At 41.5% G+C, this 15,181-nt stretch overlaps 1 protein-coding gene across 1 annotated transcript; it reads left to right on the forward strand.

The window, feature by feature from the left end:
- The first annotated feature begins 715 nt into the window (after nucleotides 1–715).
- LOC121981913 (protein RER1B-like) lies at nucleotides 716–5,273 on the forward strand. Its single transcript, XM_042534695.1, has 4 exons — nucleotides 716–882; nucleotides 974–1,376; nucleotides 4,128–4,308; nucleotides 5,006–5,273. Exons 2-4 carry the CDS (start codon nucleotides 1,036–1,038, stop codon nucleotides 5,054–5,056), a joined length of 573 nt encoding a protein of 190 aa, XP_042390629.1. The 5' UTR covers nucleotides 716–882; nucleotides 974–1,035; the 3' UTR covers nucleotides 5,057–5,273.
- The last annotated feature ends 9,908 nt before the right edge of the window (nucleotides 5,274–15,181 follow it).

Raw genomic sequence — 15,181 nt, forward strand, 5'->3', positions numbered from 1 at the left:
GGTTGTTAGTTAGGATAGTTATTTAGATCGCAATGAAAATCTTATATGTAAAAATGTTAAATATTATGAGAAAACGATATCATAAATAATTTTTTTAATTTTGAGTCATCGATCAATTTGAGAGATCAATGGATCATTATTTCAACTCCAACTAAAAGTTATGGTCAAATTTTTAAAATTTAAATTCGTTTAAGCTCTTTCAATTTAAAATTTAGACAATTGAATCGTTAGAATTTTTAAAAATTACCCTCTGAGTGAAAATTTTGACTACGATACCATTTCAACTACAATACACTATAAAATATCTTAGGAATTAACAATCAATCAATCAATCACATTGATGGACCTTATCTTGTCCTTCGAACGGTAGATCACTACTCGATTAACAGCCTTAAGTTGTTTCAGATGATAATAATGAAGTCTGGGGTTCAAATCTCGACAAAATTGAGATAAATACCTCCCTTATGTGTTAGTCACTATTCCAAAAGCTAGTAGATGTCTGTGATTTACCTCTTTCGTATTGACCTTGAGACGAATTGACATGAATATTAGAGACGAACGTATTCATCTTTGCCACAACTATCCGATTGACAGCCCAATTTGCGATGATTTATCGTGTTAACGGCGTTACCAACTTACCACGGAGAGTGACACAAAAAGACGTACCGGTTTCGTTCTGGCCGGCCCAACTTCGAAGGCCATTCCCTCGCGGGTCGGTCCAATCGGCTACGGTTCAGTCGAATCGCGCGTGGGTGGGTTCCGTCTCCTTGAGGCTTTGGCCTCCATTCCTCTTTGCAGGAGTTCGTCGTTCATTTTCGATCCATCGTTTGTTATCGCTTGCTTCGTCCCGAATCGCCGAGGAGGAAAAGTCGTTTCTTGCAGGTAACGCCTTGATTAATCCGAAGCTTCTTCATCATTTTGTTGGTTTGTCCATGTCGGTCCGCTGATCTAGTCTATCGTTCGTTTTTTGTAGAATTTTATTTTCTTGAAGAAATCTCTGGTAGTTCAACACAAGAGAAGAAGAGGGAGATTTTAATGGAGGCGGACGATCCTGCTGCTTCGTTTCCGCTGGCGAAATGGCGAAGTGATTTCTCCAGGGCGTTTCAGTACTACTTGGATAAATCCACGCCCCACACGACCGAAAGGTGGATCGGGACTGCTGGGTTCGCCGTGATCTACTGCCTGCGCGTGTATTTGGTGCAGGGCTTTTATATCGTCAGCTACGGTTTAGGGATCTATCTGTTGAATCTCTTGATTGGGTTCCTGTCACCGCTGGTCGACCCGGAGATCGAAGTTTCTGATGGCCTTTCTCTGCCAACGAGAGGCTCTGACGAATTCAAGCCTTTCGTTCGTCGTCTCCCTGAGTTCAAGTTCTGGTAAATTTTGATCAGCCATTTATTTTATCAGCCATTGGGAGAGTTTAATTCCCATTTCAGTTGGATTAACTTGTTCCTATAAATCTCCACTAAGCAATTTCCACTTCTTAGAACCTTATTCTTTATACATGTCGAATATGCGTTGTCTATTATGGCCTGCTTTGTTCAAGAGAGATGCTTCTGCCAAACAGTTCAACATTCTGTAAACTGCATAAAAAGAGCTAAGGCATGCTTAGATATTGCAAATGGCAGAGAATAGCCTTTATAATGGGTATCATGTTGAAATCCTTGGCATTCTCTTCGTTACATAGGTTATGAGTTGTCTCCCAGCAGCAGGTTTTTGTTTGAACCCATTATGGTCTTGTCTTTTGTTTGACATCATTTATTCTCAATATTTACCTATGTCTCTGAATCTGTACCTGTTCTCACTTTATTTCACTGGGAAGTATGTGTTCTGGAGATTCAAGAGTTGTTTAACAAAGTCGACTTGGCATGAGTTGTTCCTCCATTGTTGATAATTCCTTGTCAACCACTTACTAAGTTTAATGCATATTTTGCATACACAAATTATCTAAGTTCTATGCTTAATGGATATTCCTGAAAATCTAGTTATAAAACAAAAGGGTAATAGTCAGACTGACTGAATCAATGTGTTGCATTTGTTTCCTAATTATGGTTGCAGATTCAATGAGATTTTGAGAAGTTATCAATTTGTTCTATAACATTTTGCAACAGGGGCTTCAATGTAGAAATGAATCTAAGAAAATTTTTGTAATGAATATAATTTTAGTCAATGTGTATGGCTGTCTTGGTGATTACAACTTACAAGTAAATGAAAAAGTATAATTACATCAGTAGCCACTACCCAACACTCTATATACAAATAAGCTAATTTGATGACATTCTGTGTTTTATTTGTTTAGTTAAACAAGACTCCCAATTTTAGTGATGGGTACATCATACTCAACTTTCATTTGAGGGTACACACCATAGGAATATTCCCACATTCTCTATCGGTAGATCCTTATGGACATATCATTATCAGTATGAGTTCATGCAAGATGTTCATGTGGGGTATGATCTAACAATAGACAAGTTCATGTTTGTGTGAGTATGAGTTCATAACATTATGTGCATTCCATGATTGTGCAAATTATGTGCATTCCATGATTGTTGTGTTTGATAATTTTTTATTTGTATTAATAATATAAACATATCTCATAGCAACTCCTTGCAAACTGACAGTAATTGTGGCTCATGTATGCTGGCACTCTAGATCTTGGTGATTCACGGCCTTGTGGTGCCGCAGTCATGCATCTTACAATATGCCACAGTCTTTGCTTAGCCTATTTGTCATGTCCTTGTAGCTTGTGGCATTTGATATGTGGCTGTGTGGTCTGCATTGTGCAGCCTACAGCTTCATTGACCTTGATCCATGGTATTTTTCTGTGACCTGTAGTTCAATGTCCCCCAACTTCTATGGGTTGCACCATGTGATATGTGCCTACTGCAGCATATGTCCTCTATAGGTAGTAGGGATTTCCAGTCTCTCACCTTGCAGCACAAATACATACTCTCTTCTATTTCTGTCTCAAGGTACACATGTTAGTTTAGTCTTGAGTGTCTCAAGTGCATCTTGAGAGAGTGCATCCAGCTGTCTTTAGGTGAGTGCCTTGGACTGATCCCCAGGCATCTTAGTGTGCTTCTCAATGATGCAACATATAAATGGGAAAAGAGAAAAGGCAAGTTGTTTTTGCTTTTTTCCTTTTCTCTAATTTTTCTTTTTTCTTCATGTGGTGGTAAGGTTGATAACCAGTGTCTACTGTGTATATTTTGTGGTTTTTTGTATTTTACTCTTTCTAGAATTTTCATCATATAATATTCTTGTTTTAATGCTTGACCTCAATGGACAGATTAAAATTGAGCTTATTAATTATTTCAAGGTTAAGTTGACTATTTTTTTACACCTGGATGCTTGAGATCTACAAATACATATTGCTTCATTATTGTTATTAATGTTGATTTATTTTGATGCTGATTTTATTGATGAAATTCTAAAATAGTGAAGTGATGTTTTTATTTATCACTTAATTAAAATTTATACAATTTTTTTTTGAACAAAACATTTATATTAAAAAAGTTTTACTTTGCTCTGATGAGCACCTTTCAGATTTTCAACTCTTCCATCGTGGGATCTTTTAGCCTCACAATTGTCTTATGGGTTAAGTAGCACTGATCTCCTGTACACCACCATTGATGTCTAATGCATTGCTACATTTTTGTCCAAAAAAATGATAACCTGTAAACAAAGCAATCTTTAAAACATAAACAAGCATGCGAACAATTATCATAAAAATGGATTAAGTCTATAATTACAAATTATAGTAAGGAAGAGGAATAAAATTTACCTCTTCATTCTCTTTCATCTGTTGTGTCCTTTTAGAATATGATATTTCTATGACAGAACAAGGTATAAAATTTTTGTGAAGGTTACTAATGAGCAAGATAGAATTAGTGATCCATGCATAGTCTTTTGTTTAACCATTTAATTTATTAGAGACGATAAGCACTTAGCCCATTTGTATATGGACTAAATACAAAAACTTGACTTCTTGTTGCTGTTTAATGTTTTATTATTTTCCATTTTACATTTATGGTGGAGCTTTGTCATTTGTTTGTTTATGATACTTGTTTGTTGAAATAATGTTAAGGATGATGATGATGTGCTTATTTTACTTAACAATTATCCAGGTATTCCATAACAAAAGCTTTCTGTGTTGCTTTTGTGATGACTTTCTTCTCCGTGTTTGATGTTCCTGTCTTTTGGCCAATACTGCTTTGTTATTGGGTTGTTCTTTTCTGCCTGACAATGAAGCGTCAAATTACCCACATGATCAAGTACAAGTATGTGCCATTCAACCTTGGGAAGCAGGTGAGTTTCAGTAGCACTTAACGTGGCATATTAATGGAGTTATTACCCTTGCTTGAAATTTTATTATGATGGTTTGGAAGTGTGTTAGAATACAAAAGGCACAACTCTAACCAACACCAGGTAGCCTGTAAGGTAAGCATGGCTTGTTTACTTGGAAAAGAGGTAAAAGCAGAGATGATATAAATAAGCAGTAATGTTCTTTGCAAAATATATCCAACTTTTATTTCTTTCTTTATTTCCTTCCATTTCTCTTCGTATAAGCATGACTTGCTTTTACCTTGTATTAAAGGCTGTTGGCAACAGTGATATTGTTGATCCTCTGTTAAATGACCATTATTGACTTATTAATACCTGAACATAAGATGCTAAATTTTTCAATATACTTGTAATGTTAACTTCAACTTTACCTCTGATGGTTCTAAGCCTCAATAACGACCCTTTATGTTTCAAATAGCTCAATTAAATTGCAGCCTTTGTTGAATCCTCTTAATTCATTCCAAAGAATCCCAACCGGTAACTGAAATTTAATACTAAATTAAAACGGTTTACTATAATTTAGTGCTTCAAGTGATTAAATTTGAGAGTAATTTTAGATTATTTGAAAACATCTCTAGTTATTACTTTCCTCCTTCATGCTTTCATGTGTATATGTTCCTGTCAGTTGTTGCTTGAATTATTTTACTTTGTTTTGGTTCAGAGATATGGAGGGAAAAAGAATTCTGGAAACGCTAGTCGGTCAAGCGATTGATCTCTAATGGGGTTAATGAACGACCGGATCTCGACATCTTCACTTAATTGATACCTTTATTAGTTTTACTCCATCGGGAAAAAAAATGAAGGATGTATTTTGTAAAAGCATTTATTTCTGTGCTTCTTCCACATTTTCTCATCTACAAGCCTAGTATATGATATATACGGATAGCATGTTCGAAAATACTAATAATCGTTCTTTAGTTTTATCCGTAGCTACTGTGTTGTGCCTCATCTTTATAGGTCACGTTCTTTACTTGGATATTGGAAAGTAGTAATTCACATAACTCGAGTATATTATGTACATGATGGATGGATTATAATAGTTTATGGATAATTATCTTGAAGAGGTCTTAGTATAAGAAATTATTATTTTTACCATTTCAGATTGAAGTAATAACATCAAATCTCTATATAATAGAACCTTTCGTATTTAAATTTTATTTTTTAAAAATTCTATTCCTTCCCGTTTAACTGATTTACTATTAAATTAAATAGATATTAATTCAAAATTTGCGAATTGATATTTTCCTTGCCAGACCCGGCAAGTCCGGCTCAAAATCATCTACTTTATTTGGGATCTAATATATAAAGGGTTCATCTGTAGGGTTCTATACTACTCGCGCCGCTCATCACATCTGCGACGACGCACCCGTAGTAGGAGAAAGGAAGGAGATCCTCAGCCTCTAACAAGATGGGGTGAGTTGTTCTCCGGATTTCTAATGATACGCCAATTTATTAGTCCTGATGGGAAGTTCGAACTGAAGTGTTCGGGTTGTATTTGTTATCAATTGGCCCTATTGTTTGGCTTTTCGCCGTTTCCCGTTCTTAGTGTTCGGGTTCGAGCTGAACTGAATGATGAGAGAGAGCATGATGAAAAAGAATGAGAAGAGAAAAAAATATAATGAGAGAAAAAGTGTGATGAGAGAGAATGAAAAGAGAGAAAGTATGATAAGAGAAAATAAGAAGAAAGTGTGTGATGGAAAAGTATGATGAGAAAAAATGACGAAAGATAGTGTGATGGAAGAGAAAGCATGATGAAAGAGAAAATATGATGGGAGAGAATGAAGAGAGAGAAAGTGTGATGGGAGAAAATGAGAAGAGAGATTGTATGATGGGAGAGATTGAGGAGAGAGGATGAGGAGAAAGAAAATATAATGAGAGAGAAAGTATGATGGGAAAAAATGAAGAGAGAGAAAGTGTGATGAGGAAAAATGAGGAGAGATAGTGTGTGATGGGAGAGAAAAAGTGTAATAAGAAAAAATGACCAAAGATGGCGTGATGGGAGAGAAAACATGTTGCAAAGGCGGATCCCGCCGCCCAGCGGCCCCCTCACCCCTGCCCCACGAGTATGAGAGGGAGTAAATCACGGTGAATACGGGCCCGGCGATGACATGGCGGTCGAAGGTGTTTAGCACGGACAGATATTGATGTTATCGCAATTGCTGCCGCAGACCTTCGACCTCCCGACCCATGTTGCAAGAATACCATGTCATAACCGGTTGATCCCGCCCGTGGGGGCTGATGGGAGAGAAAACATGATTGGAGAAAATGAGGAGAAAGATAGTGTAATGAAAGAGAATGAAGAGAGAGAAAGTGTAATGAGATAAAATGACGAGAGAGGGTGTGTGATGGGAGAGATTGAAGAGAGAGAAAATGTGATGATAGAATGAAGAGAGAGAAAATATAATGAGAGAGAATATGGAAAGAGAAAGTGATCTAAAAGAAAATTTGAACAAATATATTAAGGGTATTTTCGTCCAAATCTTATTGCTCATTTCTATTTCCATCAAAACTCAAGGGAGAATGTGAGTTTCATCAATACAAAGTTTTTGGGTTTCATTCTAAAATTTTAATTTCATTCCCATCAACCAAACACAAGGTTTGAGAATGAATCCTGATCCTGTCTGAAAACGGGAGAGTGGAAAGCTAGGGATGTGGCTGCTGCGCTAACTAGATATAAACTGCGTCCCGCTCTGCAAAACAAGCAACGTCAGTGTTGAGCCAAGTCAGTCACCGGAAGTGTAGAAAAAAGCGGAACAACAGTAACGCAAGCGTAAACAGTAATCAGGCATACCTCCACCGGTGTTGGACCCCCTTATATAGAGCCCTGGTGAGCGACGTGCATACTCCTCGAGGCATGAGCATGTTCTCTAATGTGTCTTATGAAAGGACTTATCAGGAAAGTGTCTCTGATACCATACCTTAACAGGACATGCATATTCCTGACAAGATAGTAGAAGTTTTCACCGTACGATCCGCCTATCGACCATGCCTCGTGTCAGCGACACTATCTTCCTAAAAGGATATCGAGAGATATGACAATGGTCTCGTTGCTTGGTCGAGCGGGATAGCCGCTCGGCCGGGACTCCTCCACTCTGTCGGCCTCAGCTGCTCTTCTTTGCAATGACTGGGCGTAGTAGCTTGCCCCCCCCTCCCCGATCGGACAAACTCTTCGGTCTCCTCCGTGTCCTGCCGCTCCGCCTTGAGAGTCTGACTGTCTTACCGTAATGTCCTAAGTTGGGCAGTGGCCCGCTCGGACACTTATGGACTAGACGGGTCATTGTAGTCACTTGCAGATCGGACACTGATTGACCCCAACCGATTGATGTAGCCGTCCTTCCCTCGACCACCATAGGCGAGCCTTTTGATACCTTGGCATTTACCACCTTGACTTGACCTCCACTTAGGCAGTTGACGCGTGTCGGGTGGGCCCCCCTCTATTGCCGCATCACAAGTTTCCCTCTCAAGTCTAGTCGAAGGAGGCTACAAGTCTGATTGACTGGACCAGTAGAGTCTTCGGTGGCTTCCACATCCGATCGGACTAGATACGCTCCCAAGTTTTTGTTCAGAACAAGAGTTTAGGTCGTTTGTTTTTATTTTGCCAAACTTGATTTGTAGCTGCCTCTCGGATCATACCTACAAAGGCAAGGCAGATAGTTAATCGGCTGCTCGGCAGTGTGATGACCCACTCTCTGTGCCGATCGGGACGATGAGCCACAACATTTGGCGAAAATTTTCTTTTCCCTGCGCTCCCTTGGATGAGTGCCCTTTCATAGTAGCTGACATCATCCAAATTTCTTGAAGACCGTGCACATATCTGATCATTATGGTCAAGCACGCAGCTATATCTTTTAATTAAGCCTCATTAATGTCCTCCGCTAGCTGAACGTCACGTGCCCCACTTTTTGCCGCCTCACATTTGACATAACAGGCGGATATCCGCTGGTGATGTGACAAACGCCTTTTCAAATTCTACGACCGAATCTTCTCTTGGTTTTTCGAACCCTGGATTGGGCGGCTCAGGGCGATCGGTCGCGAGGTTTATAAACCTCACTTGCATCTCCGTCTTCTTCACTCCATGTGCCTTCGTCTTTGAGCCTTCTGCAACGGTTCACCTTTTCTTCTTCTCCGGCGATCTTTTCTGTAAACTTCGGTACCTTTTCTTTATCAGAATCCGTTCGCTGCTCTTTCCTGCGTCTTTTATTTTGTAACCCCCTATCTCTGTTCCTAGGCTCTGGTATACTTCCACCGAGTCTAGGTTCGACGGGGACGATATTGAAAGTCTGAAATTCACCTACCAATTTAAATCCAACTACCAAGTTGATATTTCTTCTGCGTACGACTAGCCACACGAACCACCCGCGAGTTTTTTGTATTTTTTAAGGACCAGTTTACCGCAGGCCTACGGTTCCCCGTTTATCTGTTCTTCTCCCTATTTGCAAATATTTCCATATTTTCCTTAGTCAGTTAGTGTCGAACTCCTTTAGACTACTGCGTGGGGTCGTTGTCTTCCATTATTTGACTTCTCAGCTCTTCCATTATTTTTATTACCCTAAATTGTCCGAGCTGGAGACCTTCTTGTTCCAAGCCCGAGTGGGCTTGGTCTTTTTTGATAAGATGTCATCTTCCAATAAGCATTGGAGGGACCACTACTTCTTTCTTCATTTTCCTGAGCGGTCAAACTTCCCGACCGGCTGGAAAATAGAGATGATGAATCCCCCATCACTCGAGAAGTACAAAAGTCGATCGAACTTTCTCCAAGTAGCTTCCAGTTTAGCCAGTCAGAAATACCACATTCACCGGTTGCTATTGGAGGGTGTCCTTTAAGTGTTCAGCTCGAGCTTGATCCGCACACGGCTTCTGTCCAACCTAGGTATACTCTTTCTTCCCTTCATCCTTGAATCTAACTAATTTTGTTTCCTTTTTTGTAGCTCGCATCATATTAAGGACGCATCTGGCAGGCAAGAGCAAGCTTGCGGACGCTAAGATCAATGCTATCGCGGTGGCCAAACTGGAGAGTTGAGATTTACAGCCGGTCGGCTCCCATGAGGATCCGCTAGGCAATGCCGAAGAAGCGGAAGCGCCGACTAGTGGGGCGGGCGCTATAGCGAACCTTCCTCTCAAATGACCCTTGATGCTGACGATCATGATAGCTTCTGAGTCAGCCACTTCCGGCAAACCTCTACAACAGCACAAGAGGCGTCGCGTAGAAGTGTCCTTCCGTTCCGTCACTTTTGCTGTAACGACCCGCCTCCTACTGACTAGGCTGCGAGGCCGATCGCTACAGTTATGCTGTGCTGGACTATTAATGCGGAATGAAAGCTGGCTAATTTAAAATTTTATTGAACTAAATGCTGTAAGGTTTAACTTAGTATTCTGGGTGTACCTAGGAGTTGTACACATGCTAGGGGAGGTGTTTACAACTGAGAATAAACTTCGGATCGATCCACAGACCGATCCACTACTACTGGCACGGTAGGAAACTCCGGATCGTTCGACCGACCGATCCACAATCTACACTGAAATTCTGTACGCTGCTGGATCGGTCTGCCGACTGATCCAGCTGGTCCCTGATCGGTCAATGAGACCGATCAGTGGCTCACTGATCGGTCTGCTGACCGATCAGCGGCTCACTGATCGGGGTCCCTGATCGGTCTGCCGATCGATCAGAGACTCCCTGATCGGTCTGCTGACCGATCAGGGGTTTCTGATTTCGTATCAGACCCCTGATAACAGCACTAATGCGTGCCAAAGTCATTATACAACACTATAAAAGCTAAGAGAAACATTCTACTAAGTAAGGGCTAACATACTAAACATGATTAAGGCATGGAATACTAATTCATGGCATGTAAGCATATGGAAACCAAAACTAACAAGGTTTTAAGCTGTTCTCTTGCTAACTAACAGAAACGTAAGATAACGCTTACTATAAGTACTAATGCATACTGAACACGTTCTAATGCATTATAAAATAAAACTAGATCCCTAGGATCTTTATTCCAGTTCCTTCCACACACATCTTGATCTGCATTGACCTCCAGCCTCCACTGCTAGTCCATTTTCCCTTTACCTGTATCTGCAGTATAAGGAAAATAGTATCTGTAAGCTAAAAAGCTTAGTAAGAAATCATCTACCTCACTAAAACATGCATACGATGCAAATATGATTTTAAATCATGCTGTTTGAAAGGATATGCTGAGTATACTGAAACCTAAACATGGCATGGCATATAAGCATACAATCATGGCATATCTAAAGCTGAACATGATATCAATCACATGGTATCAATGAAAAACTAAGCTGGTACTAAAAACTGAGCTACTGCTAGGACTGTACTGAATTCACCAACTAATTTGTGAAAGGTTGAAAATCATATACATATAATAAGTGAAAATACTAAACATACTGTTTGAGCCCGGCAACTGTACTTGCTGTGCGCGCATCCCTAACTCAACCCGGGTTTGCAAGTCCCGAATTTAGTAGGGTTAACTAGGTTATCTAAACATAGGGACGACTGTGGGAGTCCAACCCAATGGATATCTGATCCAGTACAGTGCCACTGAAAGTAAAATACTGAATATAGCTAACTGTTTAAACTGGCTATTTCTAGGTTATCTGAACCTAGAGCTAGGTTGTCTGAACCTAGAGGCGACTGTGGGAGCCCACCCATTGGACCGTAGTCCCATATAAGCTAAAATAAACTGATTTACTAATTTAAATGCTTCTAATGCATTTAACTGAGCTATTAAAATGCCTAATTTGCATTTTAACTTAACTAGCTATTTTATCGAACACCCAGTGTGCCCCAACTCTCTCCTCTATTAGGGAGACCTCTTCTAGGCACCCGACAATGTCTAGGAATCCCCACTGAAGAGGGAATACGTGTCCGACCCATCTAGAAGTACTCACTAAATCCCTAAATCTGCGAGGAGGGTCAAATTCACCCTATGCGTCGATAAAAACTGCATATAGCTAAACTAGTGCGTATAAAACCAAATGGAGCTACTTATACTGCAGGTGAGGGGTTTCTTACCTTATGTGCTAGATTTCTTACAAATCTAATCGCTAGAAATTCCGGATGGAAACGACTTCTCGACGATTCGCTCGCATCCACGTGCTCTATTCGCGGAGGGGAACGTCCTTGTGCTGAAATCGTCGCCGAAAAGTGACCTTGGAACCCTAGGGAGAGAACCCTAGGTCTCCTTGTGGTTTGCGCCGAGAGAGGGAGGAGAGGGAGAGGTGGCGTCGGTGAGGTTAGGGTGAAGGAGAAGTTGCCGAACCAACACAAAATAAACCAAACCAACTTATGTTTTCCTATTTATATTAAGTGGGTATTTTGGCCCAACTCAATTATAAATATATTTGATTCTCCTTTCTCTCAGCACGGCCTTGCTGGGTTCACCGGTTACTAAGGCTAACTAAAGGTTTAACGGACCCGAGAGGTCCCGGGTTCGATTCCCGCTAAAGCCTTTTTATTCTTCTAATTAGTTTTGCTACTTCCGCTACTCGGAAAATTCCGGAAAAATATCTAAAAATTCCAGAAAAATCATAGAATATTCCTAAAATAGTTTTGAGAATTTCCGTGCGTTACAATCCCCCATACCTTATAAAAAGTTTGCCCTCGAACTTAGAATAATTCTGGGTACTTCTGTCTCATGCTGGCTTCTGTCTCCCAAGTTGCCTCTTCTGCTGTGTGACTGTGCCAAATGACTTTGACTAATGACACTTCCTTGTTCCGCAATTTCTTAACTGCTCGGTCTATTATCTGAATAGGCCGACTATCATAGATGAGGTCTTCGCGGACTTGTACCGACTGGGGCTCAATCACCTGGGTGGCATCTGGGATATGCTTCTTCAGCATAGAGACGTGAAATACATTATGGACAGCTGACATTTCCTGAGGTAGCTCTAGCTCATATGCTACCTTGCTCACTCTTCTAGTGATAAGGTATGGTCCCACGTATCTGGGACTTAGCTTGCCCTTCTTCCCAAAACGCATTACTCCCTTCATGGGAGCTACTCTGAGGAACACTGAATCCCCAACTGAAAACTCTAAGGGTCTGTGCCGTGTATCAGCATAGCTTCTGAGCTGTCTCTATCCTCTGGCGGATCTGCTGTATAGCTGCTGTGGTATCTGCTACTAGATCTGTCTGAAGCTCTAGTTCCTTCTGTTCACCACTCTCATACCAGCAGATTGGAGATCTACACCTCCGCCCATAGAGAGCCTCGTAAGGTGCCATGCCGATAGTGGCCTGATAGCTGTTGTTGTATGCAAATTCTGCTAAGCTCAGATATTTGCACCAACTTCCCTTGAAATCTAGGGCACACGCTCGGAGCATATCTTCGAGTACCTGGTTTACTCGCTCTGTCTGACCATCTGTCTGCGGATGGAATGCTGTGCTGAACTTTAACTTCGTGCCCAATGCTGACTGTACACACTCCCAGAAGTGTGATGTAAATCTGCTGTCTCTGTCTGAAATAATGGTACGTGGGACTCCATGAAGTCTGACGATCTCCTGGAGATACAACTGAGCTAGCTTCTCCATGGAGTAGGATATCTTGATAGCTAAAAAGTGGGCTGATTTAGTCAACCTGTCGACTATTACCCAGATGGCATCCAAACCATTCGTGGTTCTGGGTAGTCCCACTATGAAGTCCATAGAGATATCCTCCCACTTCCATTCTGGAATCTGTATAGGCTGCAGAACTCCTCCTGGTCGCTGATGTTCTGCCTTGACCCTCTGACAGGTGAGGCAGATGCTAACATATCTGGCGATGTCTCGCTTCATCCCGGGCCACCAAAAACGTTTCTTCAGGTCTTGATACATTTTGGTGGAACCTGGATGCATCGCATAGGGAGTCCTGTGAGCCTTATCTAAAATCTGTCTCCGTAGTTCCTCCCGATCCGGAACACAGTCAGTCACCAAAATACAACACCCCGCTATCGGACACTCTGAATTCTCTACTTTTGATTCCGCTAGCCCTTGCTTGATTTTCCGAATTTCGGCTCCTGAGCTGAGTGAATATCACCAAGCAAGGTAGACTCTAAGGTCATAGTAGAGCTGTCCAACAATGAGTTCGAGACGAAATCTACAATCTCATACGTAGGGGCGGTGACATGGTCAAGAGACAACAAGGTAGCTTGGATTTTCTCGCTAAGTCGTCGGCTACCTTATTGGCTTTTCCGGGATGGTAGAGGATATCAATATCGTAATCTTTGACCAGCTCTAGCCATCTGCGCTGTCGCATATTCAGATCCTTCTGAGTGAAGAAGTACTTCAGACTCTGATGATCTGTATATACTCTACACTGGGCTCCATATAAGTAATGTCTCCAAATTTTGAGAGCGAACACTACTGCTGCGAGCTCAAGGTCATGAGTAGGATAATTCTTCTCATAATCCTTGAGTTGTCTGGAGGCATAGGCGATCACCTTGCCGTTTTGCATCAGCACTGCTCCTAGTCCCAACTTAGAGGCATCACTGTAGATGTCAAAGTTGCTGGTGTCGTCTGGTAGAGCCAAAATGGAGCACTGGTCATCTCCTTTTTAGCTCGCTGAAGCTGTTCTCACAGTCCTCTGTCCACTGAAATTTTCTGTTCTTTCTGGTGAGAGCTCTGGAGAAGTCCTCTACAAATTTCCGATAATATCCTGCTAATCCGAGGAAACTCCCGATTTCATTGGCGTTCTTAGGTCTCTTCCAGTTACTCACGGCTTCTATCTTGCTTGGGTCTACCATAATTCCGTCCTTAGAGATCACGTGACCCAAAAATGACACCTGGTCAAGCCAAAATTCACATTTTGTGAACTTGGCATACAATTGTCTCTCTCGGAGAATCTGTAATACTATTTTCAGGTGCTCAGAGTGTTCTTCCTGGGTCTTCGAGTAGATAAGAATATCATCGATAAACACAATAACAAACTTATCGAGATATTCCGAGAACACTCGATTCATCAATTCCATGAATAGGGTAGGAGCATTTGTAACTCCGAAGGGCATTACTACGAACTCGTAGTGTCCGTATCTGGTTCCGAAGTCCGTCTTGGGTATATCATCTTCTTTAACTTTTACCTGATGATAACCTGATCCGAGATCTATCTTAGAGAACACTGCTCCCTTTAGCCGATCGAGTCATCAATTACGGGAAGGGATATCCATTCTTGATTGTGACTTGGTTCGGTGATCTGTAGTCTATGCACAATCGCATGCTTCCATCCTTCTTCTTCACGAACAATACAGGCGCTCCCATGGTGAGTGACTTGGGCGTATAAAACACTTGTCGCAAAGCTCCTGTAGTTGCTCCTGAAGTTCCTTCAGTTCTGCTGGAGCCATGCGATAAGGCGCTTTGGAGATAGGATTTGTACCGGGAATGAGCTCTATCTCAAAGTCAATCTCCCTGTCTGGTGCTAAGCCTGGTAACTCTTCAGGGAAGACTGCTGGGTAGTCACATACGACTCGAACCTCTGCTAGCTGTTGGTTCTTGTCCTGACTGGCGTTGACTACGTGTGCTAGGAATCCTGTACATCCTGAATCCAGTAGCTTCTGTGCTTTCATAGCTGAGAGAAACTTCTTGGCCTTTCTCTTTGGTTCTCCGCTGTATTCAAATTGCACTGCCGCCTCAGGTTGGAAGATGACTTTCTGTTTACGGCACTCTATGGTAGCACCGTATCTGATCAGAAAGTCCATTCCAAAGATAACGTCATAGTCGGTCATTTCTAGCACTATCAGATCACAAAAGAGCTCTCTGCCTGCTATGATGACCGGCACTGCTCTGAGCCAGTGCGTGGATGCCATGATCTCTCCTGAAGGTAGTGCCGTCAAAAACTGTCCACTGAGTAC

Source organism: Zingiber officinale, chromosome 5A (assembly GCF_018446385.1).
Source record: "Zingiber officinale cultivar Zhangliang chromosome 5A, Zo_v1.1, whole genome shotgun sequence".
Classification (NCBI taxonomy): Eukaryota; Viridiplantae; Streptophyta; class Magnoliopsida; order Zingiberales; family Zingiberaceae; genus Zingiber; species Zingiber officinale.